The sequence below is a fragment of the Trichoderma asperellum genome, chromosome 5 (assembly GCF_020647865.1).
Source record: "Trichoderma asperellum chromosome 5, complete sequence".
Lineage (NCBI taxonomy): Eukaryota > Fungi > Ascomycota > Sordariomycetes > Hypocreales > Hypocreaceae > Trichoderma > Trichoderma asperellum.
The window spans coordinates 3,008,023-3,026,463 of NC_089419.1; the positions used below are offsets into that span (position 1 = coordinate 3,008,023).

General features: G+C 49.4%; 6 protein-coding genes across 6 annotated transcripts; 3 read left to right on the plus strand and 3 right to left on the minus strand.

The window, feature by feature from the left end:
• The first annotated feature begins 685 nt into the window (after nucleotides 1-685).
• Nucleotides 686-1,892, plus strand: TrAFT101_009130 (uncharacterized protein). The gene has a single exon (XM_024908993.2). The coding sequence runs from the start codon at nucleotides 1,099-1,101 to the stop codon at nucleotides 1,714-1,716; it is 618 nt and encodes a 205-aa protein (XP_024755706.1). The 5' UTR covers nucleotides 686-1,098; the 3' UTR covers nucleotides 1,717-1,892.
• Nucleotides 1,893-3,530: 1,638 nt separating this feature from the next.
• On the plus strand, nucleotides 3,531-6,045 carry TrAFT101_009131 (uncharacterized protein). Its single transcript, XM_024907096.2, has 4 exons — nucleotides 3,531-4,485; nucleotides 4,550-4,675; nucleotides 4,735-5,500; nucleotides 5,565-6,045. The coding sequence occupies exons 1-4, from the start codon at nucleotides 4,249-4,251 to the stop codon at nucleotides 5,987-5,989; spliced, it is 1,554 nt and encodes a 517-aa protein (XP_024755704.1). The 5' UTR covers nucleotides 3,531-4,248; the 3' UTR covers nucleotides 5,990-6,045.
• A 309-nt stretch (nucleotides 6,046-6,354) lies between these two features.
• On the minus strand, nucleotides 6,355-8,137 carry NOP1 (Small subunit processome complex component). Its single transcript, XM_024901339.2, has 4 exons — nucleotides 7,814-8,137; nucleotides 7,623-7,747; nucleotides 6,871-7,534; nucleotides 6,355-6,801 (listed from the first exon to the last, which is right to left on the minus strand). The coding sequence occupies exons 1-4, from the start codon at nucleotides 7,935-7,937 to the stop codon at nucleotides 6,746-6,748; spliced, it is 969 nt and encodes a 322-aa protein (XP_024755703.2). The 5' UTR covers nucleotides 7,938-8,137; the 3' UTR covers nucleotides 6,355-6,745.
• A 339-nt stretch (nucleotides 8,138-8,476) lies between these two features.
• On the plus strand, nucleotides 8,477-10,471 carry RPL17 (60S ribosomal protein uL22). The gene is made up of 5 exons (XM_024902840.2): nucleotides 8,477-8,572; nucleotides 8,640-8,758; nucleotides 8,984-9,197; nucleotides 9,354-9,541; nucleotides 9,742-10,471. The coding sequence occupies exons 2-5, from the start codon at nucleotides 8,756-8,758 to the stop codon at nucleotides 9,892-9,894; spliced, it is 558 nt and encodes a 185-aa protein (XP_024755702.1). The 5' UTR covers nucleotides 8,477-8,572; nucleotides 8,640-8,755; the 3' UTR covers nucleotides 9,895-10,471.
• Nucleotides 10,243-14,352, minus strand: TrAFT101_009134 (uncharacterized protein). The gene has a single exon (XM_066128539.1). The coding sequence runs from the start codon at nucleotides 14,327-14,329 to the stop codon at nucleotides 11,402-11,404; it is 2,928 nt and encodes a 975-aa protein (XP_065984659.1). The 5' UTR covers nucleotides 14,330-14,352; the 3' UTR covers nucleotides 10,243-11,401.
• A 1,343-nt stretch (nucleotides 14,353-15,695) lies between these two features.
• On the minus strand, nucleotides 15,696-17,623 carry TrAFT101_009135 (uncharacterized protein). Its single transcript, XM_024908992.2, has 4 exons — nucleotides 17,096-17,623; nucleotides 16,470-17,019; nucleotides 15,811-16,399; nucleotides 15,696-15,730 (listed from the first exon to the last, which is right to left on the minus strand). The coding sequence occupies exons 1-3, from the start codon at nucleotides 17,310-17,312 to the stop codon at nucleotides 16,381-16,383; spliced, it is 786 nt and encodes a 261-aa protein (XP_024755700.1). The 5' UTR covers nucleotides 17,313-17,623; the 3' UTR covers nucleotides 15,696-15,730; nucleotides 15,811-16,380.
• Between the last annotated feature and the right edge of the window lie 818 nt (nucleotides 17,624-18,441).

An 18,441-nucleotide genomic window follows, 5' to 3' on the forward strand; every position in this document is an offset into this window, starting at 1 on the left:
TTAACGGATGGGAAATCAACTGTGGTGCCCTTTTTCTAATTCCTCTCTCTTATCCAGCTTCCATAATACTGTAGCGCGCGGCTCTATTGGCGGCTTAGTGGGGCTCGTTATTCCCGCTCAGCCGCTTTAGCCACTACCCCTGTTTTTTTTTTTTTTCCGGTGGAAATACTTGTAGTTCTTTTTGAAACTTTCCGCATTCCGATGGGTTGAGATGAGATTTTTCCTTTTGTTCCGCTTACATGATGCACATAGCTTGAATATACATTTTTCATCTATGAGTTATCTAATAGTACGCTCGAGCTGAGTGGTTTAAGTTTCTTTTACTATCAATAGCTTTACTGTAGTATGGACTTGTATCTAAGTGTATATCGAATATGCGGAAAGAAGCAGACCCTGATTAAAGAAAAAAAAAAAAAGTTACATTCCGGGACAGTTCTTTCCGCCTTGTACTTGATCTTCAGGGCCCAAAATACGAAGAGGAAAAAGAGAATATCCACTTGGCAATTGCTAGGCTGTGTGGCAATTGTGTCCCAAACTCTGCTGTGACTCGCCCGTCTCGGCTCAAAAGAGTGTGTTGCTGCCAATGCAAGTGGAGCTTTTTTCGGCAAGGGGCGTGGGATAAGCATGGCCTAGTTTGCTCCCCTTTGCTTTGGTCATGATGTCTAATGCGGCTGGAGTCTCGACTTCTCCATTCTTTTCCCATCGATGGCGTCTTCTTTCGCCTTCTAGTCCGCAGTGCTATCATGCTATCTGCCAATGTTGATCTGGGTTTGCGTGGGTCAGGGGTTCGGCTTGGGCGTTGAATGGCTCGAGTCGATCGCTTTTGGCTTTTTTTTTTTCCTTTCTTAGTATTGCTCGGAGTTAGTAGCATGGCCTTGAGTTGAAATATCTATATAACCATCCCCCTTCCTCGCTGTTGTAAGTGAGTCTCTGCTCTAGACAGAAACAACATCTTCCTCATAGCATAAAGCAACCACTGCAATCATTCAGTTCTCTCAGCTTCTCAGCTCATTCCTCTTTGTGACTTCCAACCTCACAACTCTCAACAACTCTTCCCTCCACCAAGACAACACCACCACCACCACCACAAACTTCACAATGGCTGCCAAGCTCTCCGCCGATCTCCTCTTCCAGATGGCCAAGGTCCGCCGCTCCATCTACACCCTCAACAAGGACCTCCCCATCTCCACGTCCCGCATCCACGAGATCGTCAAGGACGCCACCCTCCACACGCCCTCGTCCTTCAACTCCCAGACCAACCGCGCCGTCGTGCTCTTTGGCGGCGAGCACGAGAAGCTGTGGGACATTACCTCTGACACCCTCAAGGCCATTGTCCCCGCCGAAAACTTCAAGGCCACCGCCGACAAGCTCTCGCTCTTCAAGGGCGCCGCCGGCACCGTGCTCTTCTTCGAGGACACCTCGGCCACAAAGGCCCTGCAGGACAAGTTCGCCCTCTACGCCGACCGCTTCCCCACCTGGGCCGTCCACTCTCTGGGCATGGAGCAGCTGCTCGTCTGGACCGCGCTGGAGCTCGAGGGCCTGGGCGCCAACCTGCAGCACTACAACCCTCTGATTGACGAGAAGGTTGCCGAGGCCTGGAAGATCCCCTCCACCTGGAGACTGGATGCCCAGCTTGTCTTTGGTGGCAAGTCTGGCGAGGCTGGCCCCAAGGAGTTCCAGAACATTGACGACCGTGTCAAGGTCTATGGTGCTTAAGCGGGAGTAGAAGAGAGGAAGGGGAAGTAGGGGTGTTTAATGAAGTTTTTGGAAACGAAAAGGGATGGATAGCAATGCATAAGCTGGAGTTTTTCTTTTCTTTTCTCTTTTGATTGAGCTTATCTTTGGGCTTATATAGTCAGTCATATAGATATAGACATACAATTCAAATTTGTTTGATAAGATAATTAATGATGGTTTATTTTGAGGGTGATTGTGTCGATGCTGAAATCTCTGATAGATTGTGCATAGCTTGCTCGTGTAGCCCTACACAGCTTATTCGGTCTGAAACAAACATAATCCTAACATAAACTTATCATCAACTTTCAAAACCGTAGCTTTAGCAGTAATCCTTCAGCTTCGAATATATCCTTACATCTTATAAAGAGACGTCGTTTGAACAGAATAGTCTGCAGTGGCCCACATGCTGCGTGATCCCGGCACGACGATGACGATCAGCACGGCCCGATGCTAGGCTATCTAGAATAAAAGAAGAATAGTACATATTAAGACGTATTTACCAGATGGCCGGGTCCGGTGTCATTTGTACAGTACAAGCCTGGAAATCGATATCCCAGTGTTGGCCTCAAGGAATGATTGGCTCATCGTATTGCTTTAGTTCGAAGTGGAGATGCCTGCTTCGTGAACGACACTCTTCAATGGTTGGACGGGTAATAATTCCCGATTGGGGAAATTCGATGGGGCTGGAATTCAGTAATTCGCTTACTGCTTACACGTTGTTTGGCTGCTGGCATATGTTTCTCCGTGTGTGAGAGGGGTGGATTATACGTGTATGCAGTGTAAGGCTTGCTGATTGACGCGTGCGTGCTAATAGTCGGAGCCGGTTTGGGGATTGTTGGGCGGGTGAAGTTGATTTTAAAGTAAAAATGCTATCTAGTTGCGCTGGTCTAAGTGCATTTACATATACTACTACTACTATCTTTATATATTGCGGGTAGATGTCGGGTCATTGATAGTGGCCAAGTAGATGAGGAGAGGAATAAAGGCTGTCAGCTCCTTTGACGTCTTTTTGCTTCGTATATGCCTATTGAAGTCCCTGCCCATGTGTGCCGCCGGAACTATTATATTCTTAATCAAGAGACAAACGGCCAAATTTGCTCTAATTCCCCATATGATAAGCTGTCGTATAAGATTATGAGGCGCATTGTATCTTTACTACTGCTATTAGCCGCACATTGTCACACTTGTCATAGAAATTGGTCATATTATCAACATGTACAGGTAGAGCACTCTGAGTCTCAACTTATTCCCTTGGATACTTCTACTGATATCCATGCCGCCATGGCATCTCCAAGACGGTAGTTACAGTCAAGAGAGATTTGTCATGGCTCTTTCAATAAGAAAAGAAGAGAGGAAAATCTTTCCCCAGGCAAGGCCTCCGTCCCCGTGTTTGAACCAGCTTGGCCCATTCAAGTGTAAAGGCGGGCAATATCCGAATCACGCCTGTAACACACAAGGGGCTGCTGACATGGGAGAAAATCGTGGCGCGGATAGGGATCAGCTCCGCCAAGGTTGAACGTATCGACATCGACAAGCCACAAGTTTAAACTCGGTGCCGCCCCCAGCTTCTGCAGCTTCCACGCCCAGATGCTGCTATTTTCAGAATCAACCGCCATTTATGCAGTCATGCTGCAAAACAAATGAAAACAAAACAGCTTGATAACGTTGAGTGTTAATATATTTTAGGTACGCCGATCCCCGTGGACAATTACTAGGTAGGTATGTAGTCTGGTTGCCCCGCGTGGGCCGCCTTGTCGCCGCTATTAAACGCACTAAGCGTCGGGAACTGCTCTTCCCGGACGCTTCTGAGACGCACCTCGTCCTGTTTCAGCAACGTTCCACGGCGATGGAAGCCTTTCTCTTCATTTCGCCCGATCGGATGCGGTCGTGATTGTCGCTGAGGGGCGCGCGCGTAAGGATGCGGCGAGCCACTACGGCCATTGCTACAGCTATTGCTCCAGCTATTGCTCCAGCTGTTGCCGCAGCCAGCGGTTGGAGATCGTGGCAGAAGTATGAGGACCAGGACAAGGACGACGGCGGCTGAATGGCTGAATCCTCTCTCCCACATCCCCTTCTCTGCGTCTCTCTTGCTTTGATTATAATATCCATCCAGTCCGTGCTGAGCAGCAGCCGCTAGTCACGCTCATCACGTCCCAGCTGCGTCGAGACCCGCTCGCTGGCTTCCTGGTTGGCGGTGCAGTATTAATGGCCAGCCCGCGCCTCGTGGAGAGCCCATCGCGGATATCTGAGCATTGTCTGCCGGCTGTCTTGTGAAACTTCAGCGCAAGGGACTGCTGTGCGATCAAGGAGTCTCTAGAGCCTATGCCTTGCTTCTCCCTGCAGTGCTCCCTCGATACACGGGTTTCACAAACGAGCACCAGCACATGGCGACGCCTCGTTTGCTGCTTATATTCTCTACCGCTGGCTGGCGATGACGGCAACTTGTCTTTTATATCTCCATTGCCCGCACTCCAACACCGTTTTTTTGCGCCGTAATCATAAACAACCGCCATGGATCCCCAATCTAACTCCACGTCCTTTCCGTGGGCAGCTGAATCGTCAGCACTGTCCGCCTACTGGACGCCACGCACCGGCTACTACCTGACCATCCTCACCGTGCTGCTTTCTGTCTGGCTTTTTTTGCGATCAAACCCCGAATCCAGCAAGCTTTGTGTTCCTTTCTACAAGACCTCAAAATTAAAATGGATATTTGATGCAGAATCACAGATTGTCAAAAGCTACAAACAGGTAAAGCTTACATCACCTTGCCAAGTGTCCAAAGCCTTGATGACTTGCTTACAAGCCAATCTAGTTTCAAGACCAGGTTTATCAGATCAAGGCAACAGAGGGGATTCAGGCCATTATTCCCCCAAAATTCATTGCTGAGATCAAGGGTTTACCCGAGGATGTTCTCAGCGCCACAGAGGCTGTAGCTGATGTAGGATGCCGACTTTCATATCCTGCACACCCCCAGTTCTAACCGTTGAATGGAAATAGGCTCTTCAAACCAAGTACACCAAATTCTCGCCGGGACACAACGGCGAAATGCTATCACTTCTTGTCAGAACTCGTTTAACGCAGAATCTCGCCGAACTGATCCCCCAGCTCAAGAGCGAACTAGAGCATTACATCGGTACCGAGTTCCCAGCTTGCGATGACTGGACGCCTGTCAAATGGCAGCCGTTTGCTCTGCGCGGCATTGCTCGGCTGAGCGGCCGGGCTTTCGTCGGGCCTTGGCTCAATCGCGAAGAGCAGTGGCTCAAAGTCACCATTGATTTTGCCATTGACGTCTTCATGTCTGTTATCAAATTGCAGTTTTTCCCTGAATGGTTTCGTCCCATCGCTCAATACGCCGTGTCAGACTTGCGCAAGATACGGAAAGATATTGACATTGCTAAATCTTTATTGAAGCCCTTGCTGGAGGAAAGAATACGTGACATGGAAATTTCGGCCTGTCACGAACCACCGAATGATCTGATGCAATGGCTTATTGAAGCTCTTCCCGAAGAAGAAAAGGCTGACGTGGACACTCACGCCTTACTGCAACTCATCTTGGCTGCTGCGTCCATTCACACCACCAATAACCTCTTGTTTGAGTGCATGGCAGATCTTGCCGATCACCCTGAAATTCAGCAAGAGCTGCGAGAAGAGGCCTATCAAATACTAGAGGCAGAGAATGGCTGGGCTCGCAAGGAAAGCATGACCAAGCTCAAGAAACTCGACAGCTTCATGCGAGAGGTCCAGCGGCTCCGTGGGAACGTTAGTAAGTCATTATCAACTACACTCTCATCTTCTTTGTCTGCGCCAATGTCTAACAGTTTGAGCAGCTTCTTTTATCCGCAAGGTCATAAAGCCCATCGATCTCTCAGACGGCACGCATCTACCCGCAGGCACGAGAGTCCTAGCTCCGCAAGCAGGCATTTCTATTGACGAGCAGTTTTTCCACAACCCTACGGAATTAGATCCGTTACGCTTCTATCACATGCGGCAAGAGTCGGCCGAGGCGAGCAACCGCTGGCAGTTCACATCGCTCAACGACACGAATCTCAATTTCGGCGCGGGGAAGCATGCCTGCCCCGGTCGATTCTTTGCTGGCAATGAGATCAAGCTCATTCTGGCATTCTTCCTCATCAATTATGACATAAGGTTGAAGAAGGGAGACAAACGGCCGCAGCCAATGGCCTTGGTCATGACAAAGGGGCCAAATCCGAATACAGAGTTTGAATTTAGGCGGCGGCAGTTGGCGAATTAATACCCCCATGTTGTTGTTTTTTTGGGAGTTTTTTTTTTTTTTTTAAAAAAAAAAAGAGAGAATGAAGAGATAAATATTGATTTACGGCTACCTATTATGAGTATATGCGCGTCTGGCGTTTATTTGGGAATATCTCTTCTATTTGGTATATGGGTATCAAGTGGGCGTTGGCTAGGTAGCATGACGTCGGCGTAGTCAATATGCATTATATACGAGCATAGACAATATTTCAGGGAGAAAGCTTGAAACAAAACAAACCTATTTAATCATGTATTCAACCAGTATCAGTGATTTGAATGTCTTTTAGTGAAATTTCATTGAGGGAGAAATGTAATGGAACTTTCCGACATCGTCACTGTATCATGTTATTTCGACCAAGCCATGAAAAAATTCCCCTCAGAGATTGAGATATACCCATGACAGTCTACATGAGATATCAAATAGATCAAAGGAAGAATTATAAAGTTTTTGAAAAGTACTAGTATTCTTCTGCACTGGGCCTTAAAACACCCCATATAGTAACAAGTAACACAAGCTCAAAGCTAAGCAAGATCCCCTTATCCGGAACGCCCCATGCCATTATTGAATGAATCAATCCCTTTAAAACCGATACCGTTCGGCGCACGAAGAGCTTAGATGCAAGTAGCAGCCTGATTGGGAATCATTTCGTGAAAACCAAGCAAACAAGACTTTTTTTTTGGCAATCAGGACTTTATACAGGCCGATAGATAATCATCATTACCCCATGATCGCTGTTTAGGCGCCGCGTGTGTAAATACCAGCAACCAGACAGTGATCACGCTCGAAGGGTTCTAAAAAAAAAAGCAATTAGTTAGAAGTTGGTTTCTACAGTCGAATTTGTGAATAGAGCGAAATCTTACCTAAGGTGAGCTGGAATTTGGGCTTGATGGATTCGGCACGCATCTTCTGGACTTCGCTGGCGAAAACCTCGGCGGCGGGGGCTGTGCTGTCGATACAGTTGGCCTTGATGGAGATCAAGACACCACCACCCTGCTTGAGGAACCAGTTGGCGTTCATGGCAACAATACGGGCCTGGTCGGGCTGGGCAACGTCGGCGAAGATGACGTCGACCATGGGGACGACCATGCGGTAACGGACGGGCTGACGGGCATCCTCGACAATGGGGACAACGTTGGGTCGCTTGGCAGCCATGGCAATGAGATCACGGCCAGAGCGGTTGGAGAACTCGACGGCGTAGACAAAACCAGTAGGGCCAACAAGGTCGGCAACGTGAGAGACGGAGGTACCAGAGGCAGCACCGAGGTAGAGAACACGAGAGCCAGGACGAATGTAGATGTCGTCAGCACCACCGGCGATGGCAGCGCAAAGCTTGCTTCGGAAGGGGTTCCAAAGTCGGTACTCGACCTTGGTGGTAGTGGTGGTTCCGTCGTCGTTCTCAACGGCCTCGTCAACGCTGATGCGCTTCTCGCCGTAGACAGACTCGCCGGGGGTGAGGTTACGGGTCGCTATGCCGTCCTCCTTGCCACCACGAACGACGAAGACACCGGCGTGACGGTGAGGCTCCTAAGGTAGAAGAAAAAAAAAGAAGTCAGTTCAACGTCACTTTGGGGAAAAGACAAAGTTTTGCATCGCGAGGGTTTTCAAAACGTACAATGACGACCTTGGCACCGCCCTTCATGCCGCCAGCACCACCGCGGGCACCACCGCGGCCACCTCGTCCTCCACGGGCAGGGCCACCACGGCCGCCACGACCGCCAGGGCCTCCTCGGCCACCACCTGATATCACGAGTTAGCCTCCAGAAAAGTTGAGTCGCAAATGACATGGCAGGACGAGCAGCATACCTCGTCCTCGAACACCGTTGGCAGAGCCACGGCCGCTGAAGCCACCACGGCCTCCACGAGGAGCACCACCTCCTCGGCCACCACCAGGGCCACCGCGACCGCCTCGAGCAGTGAAAGGCGCCATTTCAATGAAGTGGGATCAAAGAGAAGGGAAAAAAAAGTTTTTGGGATCGAGTTCGAGCGGCGATTGAACGCGAAAAGTGGAATTCAACCCAGAAAAGTGAGTCGAGAGGAGTTATTGGCTTGTGGAAAGTATAGATGGCAGGAGATCGACTCAAAAGGCTGGAGTTGCCTTTGTAATTGGGTCTGCCAAACACGTTTGATTTCTGAGAGGCTCGGCGAGAAAAAGAAATTTTTGAAGCTTTTCGCAAGAAGCTTTAGTCTGCAGCCCCCACTGTGGCCATGAACGGCTAGATCGAATTGATTTGCGGAGCTTGTCGCACCGACATTATTCCGGGCTGAATTTTTTTTTTTTTTTTTTGAAAAAGAGAAAAAAAGTTTACATCATGGTCACGTGTAAATGAGTTATGCTGAATCAGCAGTGAAGGTCATGTGATGTTGGGTGAAGATGCATTGAGAAATACAATTTTGCAGAAGAAAAACTCAAATGCACGGCTTAATTTGACTGATGAATGAATTATATACAGGCATATCGACTTGAAAAAAAAATATAATTGATTTAATAACTTTTTTCTCCTAGATTTCGTGTAATTTTGTCGCCTGCTTCCACCGTTTTCAAGCGTATAATCTACCGTGTTAGTAAGTGAAGCCCGTGTTGCCGCCATTTGATTGGAGCAGGGCAGAGTAGCCCTAACACTTCCTGAAGGGGTAAGCGAACATTGTGGTTCCCTGCCAGCGCTTTAGGGCAAAAGTTCAGAATTTCTCAACTTCAGCCCGCGAACCCACGTCGTCGAATCAGTCACCACACCATAAGCCGTCGAGATGGTGAGTGCCTGCCCCCATGCTGCGTTTGATTTGGTCGAGAGAATGTTTGAAAGAGGAGGAAATTTTGGGATTGTTCGGGAATTGGGACTGTTGCCGAAATATGGACAAAGCTGTTCATCCTGGAGAGCAGCCAGACATCATGGAGGATGATAGTGGCACAAACCGCGAGATTTAAGAAAACAGAGCAAACATACTGACCGTCTGCCTCTTTTGCGAAAATTTCAGGTTCGATACGCCGCGACCGAGATCCAGCCCGCGAAGTCGGCCCGCGCCCGCGGTGCCTACCTCCGAGTTTCCTTCAAGAACACCCGAGAGACCGCTCAGGCCATCAACGGCTGGAAGCTGCAGCGAGCTGTCCAGTTCCTCGAGAACGTCAAGGAGCACAAGGAGGCCGTCCCCATGCGACGATATGCCGGCAGCACTGGCCGCACCGCCCAAGGTACGACCTGGAAATCCTGTTTCTACCTTTGCAATTTCGAGCATGGGTATTCTATGGACATATGAGATGTGGAATACCCCAGAAAGAGAGAATTGGAACAAGAACACTACGTTTGGGCTCTGGACAAGTCATGCTGATGGATATTTTGTGCAACAGGCAAGCAGTTCGGTGTTTCCAAGGCTCGATGGCCCGTCAAGTCCGCCGAGTTCCTGCTCGGTCTCCTGAAGAACGCTGAGGCCAACGCCGACGCTAAGGGCCTCGACACTGGTGCTCTCGTCGTCAAGCACATCCAGGTCAACCAGGCTCCCAAGCAGCGAAGACGGACATACCGTGCCCACGGTCGTGTACGTATACCCTCGAATCTTCCATGGCCATTTTCCCCTTTCATCAGCGCCACATGTGGCGGAGAACCTCGGCCAATATCTGTTTTCTTTCCCTCTCCGAGAGAAGACATATATTTATCTGAGCCAATACATTACCGTTGAAAGGGAAAAAAAACACGGCACACCCTCAAGAACGCTCTTTTCTAATCATCATTGAACAGATCAACCCCTACATGTCCAACCCCTGCCACATCGAGCTCATCCTGACCGAGGGTGAGGAGGTCGTCCAGAAGTCCGACGAGGTTGTTGGCCGTGAGCGCCTCACCGCCCGCCAGCGCGCCGTCCGTGCCCGCAAGGCCATCACTGCCGCATAAATCGGCAAAACGATGTGCAAATAAATGGCTTTGTTTTTATTAAAGATGGAGCGACGGGGAAAAAGCGGACAGTTCGCCTTCTGGTATTTTTTTGCGAAAGCACTCGGGGCAATAGGGAACATCACTTTTCTTTCGTGGCTTCTTCAGGTGTATGGGCAGGCTACGGAAAGAAAGGGGAAGGAGGGTTCTTGCATGGCATTTAAATGGGAATACAAAAATTATTTGCATGCAACAAATCTTTTTTTATATCTTTCCGCATGAGAGGTCTTTCTCTCTTGACGGAAGCAATGACATGAAATAAACAAAAAAATTACAAAAAAAACCCCTGATGTGCTTAGATGTCATGCTGTTGGGGAACATGAATGTTGACTGAGATGAGATTCAAGGGTGCGGCAATGCCAATTCTAGCATACGGATGCGTATATTCATGACATGAACACTGCTCACAATATTATGAGCGAATCTTTTTTGGCAATCATTTGCCCATTCTAAAAGTCTAATACAATACATGGGTACACTTGTCCTACATAATAAAGATCATGCCCTCAAATCTCATCAAGCCAAAGCCATTTCTCATCACAACAAAGAAAAAAAAAAGACGATAGTTCCCCAGTTTTCACGATATGGGAACCAAAACATATCCCTTTCTATCTGTAGTCTCTCCCATTCTTTTTTTTTTTTATTTAAAAAAAAAAGTAAAAAAAAAAAAAGAAAAGAAAAGGAAAAGAAAAAAAAGAAGAAGCAATATTTCCGTGGGGGACTAAGAAGTCGTGTCTAGCCGATTCGAATGGCAACCCTGCCAATTATATCCTCGTACTCCAACGCCAAATTATGGGAGGGACTGTAGTCCCTAGCGATTCAAGGAAAGGATCCTGAACTCGCAAATGCATGTAAACGCCTCATGGTGCTTATTTGAAAACAAAAGAAAAATAGGCATGCAGAGCGCTAAACCTTGTCAAGAGTCTGGCACAGCACTCTCGTATGGAGTAAAAGCAGAGATGCCTCAGCCGTAAAAAAATCGGTGTTTTTTTCTCCTCTCGTTTTATTTGTTCATCAAAAATCTTGAAATTTCTCTCCATAATGGGGAAAGAAAAAGGCGGTAATCGCCAACCCTGTGAGTCCATAGTTCCAATTCCAAAGGGGTATCTCTCTTTCTCTTTCTCTCTCTCCCCCCCCCCCCCCCCCTCTCGCTTTTTTTTTTTTAGAAAAAATTTTGTTGTATATTTGTTTATTCGTATTCGTAAATTGATTTCGGGCATTAAGATCAAGTGAAGAGTTAAAAAAGAAAGAAAGAAAAGAAAGAAAAGACTTACTCTAGCAAGCTGCCGTTTTGACAGTGCTAGTGAAGTAGTCGAGGAAAAGAGACGAGAAAGTGAGTCCTTTCTCTATTTTCCTTGATTTTTTGTCCATCATCGGGCCATTTCAGTAGTAAGAGCCATTAAAATCCTTATTGGGCAGCAAACAAACATTTGTTCAAACAAGACAGAGGCCAAGAAGGAAGGAAAAATCACTCCGTCATCATCAGGGACTCGGCATCGCCAGGTCCCTCGAGAGTTCCAGAAAAGCGTGCCATACCGGGGCAGTCGAAACCGTCAGTAACAGCATCATCAAGAACCTGCTCAGGATATACTTTACTCCAGCCTTGCTCAAACAGGAATATATGCTCCAGCGTCTTCATTTCGGCAGGTAGCATATACGGCACAATGCGGCCGAGGAACTTGTCCTTGCTGTATTGCATGGAGTGGAAGATATCATGTCGAAGAGCGTTTGCAAACGCATGACCAAGCTGGGCCTCCGTTGGTAGAATCGCTCTGATATCGAGGGTGCGTACATCTATAAAGACATAGCCGCAAGACTTGAAGGATATGGAGCTGAGACCATACCGAGACTCATCAACTTTAAGCTTGCTCGCATCCGGTAGGAAAGGAGAGAGGTCTTCAGCCTTACTGCTAGATCCATCTGTGTCCGAGCTGGACGATTCGCGAAATCGAGGAAGGTGGCGCATTTTTATGCCAGGACTGAAATGCTCGCAGAAGCCAGCCCATGAAAATGTGTCTGGCAGCGCAAGTCTATCGACTGACGGCTCCTCGGGCACTGGAGGAATCGCAGGCTGCTGGAAGAGAGCAACTGGCACAGGGCCAATAACGCCAGGGAAGAGTGGATGAAGCGGAACGCCAGCGTCGTCGGCAGCTGGTGGGGCAGGATTTGCAGGCTGCTGTGGAGGAATGGTGGGCGGCCCAGAAATGGAGACAGTCTCAAGATCTAGCTTTTCAAGAGAGTGCAGCGCCATGTAACGAGTTGTTTGAAACAACACATGCGGCGCGAACCAGCAATTTTTGAGTGACAAATACTTGATAAAAGGCAGATGCAGCAGCCTGCTAGTATCCTTGGCGCCCTCGGGAGAAATCATCAAGTCTGGTGACTCAACAAACGGAGCCGGCAGAACATATTGATTGCGTTGATACGGGCCCCTCGCAAACTCACCACCGCAGATCCACTCGAAGCGAAGGCTCTCAATATTGGGTCGTCGTCCAATGTGGTCATTCAGCAGTCTGTAGACCTTGCCCACGGCGTCAACAGGAGACACATGAACGTCCTCGACAACGCCAGGAGAAGGCTTGGAAATCTTCCTCCAATCAGCAATAACGGCCAGAGAGACGGTTTTGATGCTGGGAATGTTCTCCCAGAGCTCCTTGTGACACAATATGTGGATGTGGGCGCTAGGAATCTTGGCAATGGTCACATTCGTCAAATTGGTGAAGCATCCATCTCTCGCATTGTCGATGATGCTTATAACGTAAGACTGAATCATGGCACGATGAGCCCACTCCAACTCCAGAAGCAGTTCCTTTTGGGCCCGTGTAAGATTGGTTGGAATAAGAGGTTGGCGGGTGGCGGCTTCGAACGTGAATTGCCGCTGACCCTCCTGTTGAGCCGGCCTCGGCTGGATATGGGGTGGGCGTGTAGCTGGTGCCGGTTGTGGAGGCATCACAGGAATATTAGGTATCCCAAACGCTGCATCTTCCTCGGGTGGCCCAAAAGTCGTGGTTTCGTTACCATTATCATCCGGGGGCAGAGGCAGATGGAAATGCCCCCCATGATGGTTAGGCACCTGAAATCCAAAGATATCGAATACATCATTATTATGCTGCTGCTGCTGCTGCTGCTGCTGCTGCGGTTGTGGTTGTGGTTGTGGTTGTGGTTGTGGTTGTGCATTATGCTGTTGCAGGAGGTGTTGAATCTGAAACTGGCGCTGGGCTCTACGAGAGATGCGTGCCTCTTGCTGCTGCTGCTGTAACTGCTGCTGCTGCTCGTCAACGTTAACCTCGCGCTCGTCAAAGTCGATTTCGGAAATGGTAACGCCCTCGGTCTCGAGTAAAAGGTCGATCGCCTCGTGAACGTAGTAGCCGGCAAAGCCAGCATCAGAAATCATCTTCTCCAGAACCCGGCGCTTGAAGTTATCATGCTGAGCTGTGGCGCTTGTCAGATCTCGACGGACACCATTAAAATCGGATACAGCAACAAGCGTATCACCCTTCTTTACACGACTGTCCTGATGCCAATCGCGGGCATCGAAGACGGGGTCACGATTGTTGATCTTGTGCACCGCATGCTCAGGACCAACCAGGAATCCCAGGCCCGCATCACAGCAGAGGCCAATGTTGGTAACCTTGGTAAGGCAGCGAAGAGCTTTCTTCATGCTGTCGGTTTCATCGGCCGTCTGCTCAAGACCTTCGAGATCCCTGTAGCGGTGATACGTTTCGTGAGGCCATCGATAGATGCCCCAAAAGGCGGGAATGGCTTCTTGCGCGGGTTTGACGGGCGGGTAAGCAAGGATGAATTCGTCCAGCTCGAGCGATAGGGCGAAGCGCAAGATATGAGGGCCAAACGATTCGAAGATTCGCATGCCGTTGGAAAACAGCCTCGACGTAATGGCAGCGTTGTTCTCGTCATCTAGGCTGGTGTAGAGCTCGGCGCGGAAGGGAACGACGACATTCCGGAAATACTGGGCAGAGACCTTGGCCTCGAATTCCCTGCACACCAGGCGGAGGGCCTGGACATCAGCCCGGGTCAGATACCTGGTGATGATTTCGAAAATCTCGACCGGTAGCTGCGCCATTGGCCACGCGGCGATGTGGACAGATGGAGAGGCTACAGCGGCGGGAGGCGATGGAGATGGTGCTGGATCGGAATCCTTGGCGACAAGGCCAAGCAAGGCTAAGGCTGATGATGCAGAGCTTGAAGACGCGCCAGTTTTGAAGACGTTGGGGGATGATGCAGAAGAAGCGAAGCGTGAGGCAGCCGAGGTCGTTGCGGGGTGTTGTTTAGCAGTGTTGGCGGCGTTGCTAGGCGGTTGTGCTGGGCCGAATGCGCTGTCAAACAGGTGCAGGCCCAGCAGCCGATCAATTGAAAACGGCGTCCCGAGCAGAGGCATGTTGAAAACGAATGGACAAACACAATCAACTTTTTCCACCCGAAAAAAAAAAAGAAAAGAAAGAAAGAAAAAAAGAAAACAAAAAGAATACAAAAGATTTCTGGAACCGTGAACAGGGGACGAGACTTGAAAAACAATTAGAAGGGAGGCCGTGTCTTTTTAGATGAGAAACGAAACGGTGTTGGAAGAACAGAGCTGAGACGGAACGTTGAAACTTCGAGCCTCCCTTCACTATTAGCTTTGAGAACGATCAAAACGCTGGTTCCTTCTGTATCTTTTACTAATATAATACTACTCTCTCTCACAAAAAGTGACTGCGATTTATAGAGGGCTGATGCCAAATGTCAGACACGGAATGAGCATTTGGTGTGTTCTGTTATCTGGCGCTGAGACAATTCAGAGACCTGCAGTGAGCCGACGATGACCCCCGACTTGAGAGTCGGTTGGCTGTAGGAAGAAGGGCGAGGAGGGATAGAATTGATGGATGAATTCTGATTAAAGAAGAAAAAGGATCACTAATAGGAGAAGCAGGCAATTGTCGACGTAGATGCTTGCTCGAACCGTTGAGGATGAATCTCTGTTATGCTTGTATGCCTGCCTGCCTGCCTGCCTGCCTAGGTCCATGTAGTAATGATATCTGGCAGCATCACATAAGACTTAGCAGAACAACAGGCACGCATTTGTGTGCTACTTGAGCGACTGAATGCAGAGAATCTTGATATTTCACACCCGCATCACCTCTCTATTTGCACTCAAGTCACGTCAATCAGGTTGTGGATATGCATCGCGAATGCCTGCTTTCCGCCCTCAAACAGGTCACTGCCCACCAGCCCGCCCGCGAGTCATGCTATGATCGATCCTCTTCGGCGAGAACCTCCCCCACTGAGTAAATGTGTTTGTTTCTTGCATTCTTGGACTGGACAACTTCAACCCTCACGCCATGCTTAACGTGCATCAATCAATGCTGTGTCACACGAAAATGTCAGATCGCCTTGGATTACTCTGGCGGGAGCCCCAATATTACGCTGCATCGACTAAGAACGGCCAGCGCGGAGGCGGGGCCCAGGACGGCATTTACAGAGGAGAGTGTCACCACCGCTGCCGCTAAGCGGACATTTAGCGACGGCACTAGGAGCCTAGCAAGGGCCGCGGGGCAAGGGCCGAGCGCTCGCATGTTTAAGCATTGCTGGCCTGGAGTTCCTGTACTCCGCTCTAGAGAGCCACAGCGGTAGTGGTCGCGGGGGTTTGTAGATCACAAGGTACAGGTACATATCGCGCAGGCCTTATATCGGCTAGCCTCGCTAGCTCCGATGCGGCCCTCTGTTGGACGTGGCCAACGAAATCGATCGACGGCATCTTGTTTTCTCCCTCCTGGTGCTCCAGAATTGGCTGTTCTCCTCCCTTGAATACGTTTAACGACATGAAGCCAGCGAATAGTGTGCGAGAGCGTGGCCGGGAGTGAGCCGAGACCAGGTACTTACCTGCATGTCATTTCCAGCTCTGGGCGGCATACGGCGTACACACACTAACTCTAACACACTAACACACACACACATACAGCATGAATCGTCCCTCTTCAGCGGTATGCTGTCTCAATCCACCAACTCCTGGGTACGGATACTGTTCCAACAGATAGCATATCCCACGACAACCTGTTGCGGCGCAAGCAGGTACCTGTTGTCATTCCGCAATCCGTCATGTGTCGCATCCGCACAGATCAGCTGCAAAACTTCTGCGGCCTTGCAGTCTTACTCTCAACAAATGGCCAATCGCAGCTCACGCGCATCTACTGAGTACCTTGTGCACATTAGGGCCATCGATTTCGGTGTCGATGCGGTCACTACGTACTAAATTACTCGTGTGCGTCCTACATCATCCGACACAACTCAAAGTCAATTTCTTTTGGAAGAAAAGATCGCTAACCAGCCCTCGGATAATTAATGAAATATTCTACCAAGTCTATGTATGAGACCTGGGCAATCAAGATAGGAATAAAAACAAGTTACAATGAAGAAAAATAAAGGACATTTGCCCGCCGCCCATCGCACCACTCAACCCCAGAACCAGTACCTAAAGACAAATCGTGTCAGCATCCATGTGATCTTCTTTTTCTATGGACTGGCATGGGATGGTAACTTACACTGCTGAGTATTGCACTTGAATGTTGGCGGGCTGGCCCTGGCAGGTAGCTGGTGCGCTGCCTCCCGCGGTGTCGACTCTGTACACCTCCTTGATGCCGCCTGTTGCGCCATCTTTGGCAAGGAGCTTCAACCACACAACGGCGCTAGAGCCTGAAGGTCCCTTCGCGGCGGTGGGTGGTGCAGGGGCGCTGTTGTTCTTGGAAGTGGGCACTGTGCCAATGTCCAGAGTGGGCGTATCCAGGTTGAAGAATGGCGTCGTGCTGTCGACGAAGAAGTGGTGGCCAGAGATGGGAGGAAGCGCCATGGGGCCGAGTGATCCTGTGGAGGTGACGGCGTCGTAGTCAAAGTTGACAACCATGGCAGGGACCTTTTCCAGCAGATCTTGGTTGGTGGCGGCGATGCAGCTGACATTGTAGAGAGTAGCCAAGGCTCCAACAGCTACCGGGGCTGAGCTAGGGTTGCTCGTATCACACGTGTAGTTCTGGGTGCCACGGCCGACGGCTACGTGATGCGGAATCAAGCCGGCAGATGGAGGTGGAAGCCCAGCCACTAGATTCGTGCCATTGGTTAGTCCATGCTTGTCTGCATATATCGAGGCCGCATCTTGTTTCAAAACTCTACTTACTGGCAGGCATCTGTGCCTTGGACAGGTCGCATATCGGCGCAACGGGGCGTACTTTGGACGTCTGGACCTTTGATGCAATCAAATTGAAGTAAGTTGATAGAGCATCCAAGGCTGCCGCCGGGTCGGCTACATCTTTGAGATCGATCTTGGGGAGTGCCGGAGCGGCGTGAGCCCCGAAGATGGCGAGTGATGATACCAGGAATGTTGATGGACGCATTGTGGATGAGGAGGTGTGGTTGAGGAGAGTGAAAAAGATGAGATGGTGATGACGTTTGATAGTGTCTTAGATTCGATTCCCAAACCGACACACTGAATTCCAATAACCAGATTGGTGGGTGAAGATGGCGATGATGATGGGTGGGTGATTCGTAACAGGGACCAGCCGACAAGTGCACTATTTTTCTTTTGTTTTTTGTATTTTATGCTGAAGGGATAGAAAAGCACAAAGTGATACCAGATACTGACTCAAGGAAAAAAAAGGAAACCAGACAAAAAAGGAAATCGGGTTATGCAAGAAAGATATTCAAGCGGAGGATGTTTCTACCAAGGTTCCAAAAACGCAGAAACAATGCGGCCACCAACCTTCTCTTATAACCCAACAGCTTCGAAAAAACACCCCGGTCACTCTGTCTCACACAATCTATGCGAGCCAAACAAAATTACTTGCATACACGCAGTACTACCTTACTATTGAGCCGTAGTCCGCGCAATTCGTTTTTTTAGCTTACTTTAATTAGATTCTGGCCTGGTTTTTGCCGCCTTCCGAACCAGCGCCAAAGAAGCAGCAGACGCAGAAAATAGATATGGGCGAGGCGGGACGATATTGGATGGGTGGGGCAGCCTCTCGCTCTCTCTCCATGAATTCTTCTACCCAATCCATCTCGCGCTCTCTTCCTTTGCCGCTGAGAGGGCTTGATTGGCCGAGAGGCGACGGTGGTTGAGGCGCGCATGGGTCAGGGTTGAGGCGACGGCAGGGTTGCGATTGGCTGGGCGTGCGGCGATTTAGGCGCCCAGCCTGGGTTGAGCATGAAGCGAGTAGGTGGTAGCGCTGGAGCAATATGGACGGGTATGAATAGCCTGCTTGGCGCAATCTATTTGGATTTTTGGTGAGTCTGGCAATGCACAAGTAGTGCGATGGTGATGGAGAGAGAGAGAGAGAGTCTAGAGCCTTGTGCTCTTGTATTGATCAGTTACCATGAGGTAACGGTAAATATGTAGTAAACACCTACTGGTACTGCTATGATCAGGTGCCCTGTCAAGCAAGCAATTTCAAGACACGAGCACAAGTACAAAAATCAAGTAAATGGCCAAGCAGCCAATCAACACAAATTCCATCAAGCAAAAGA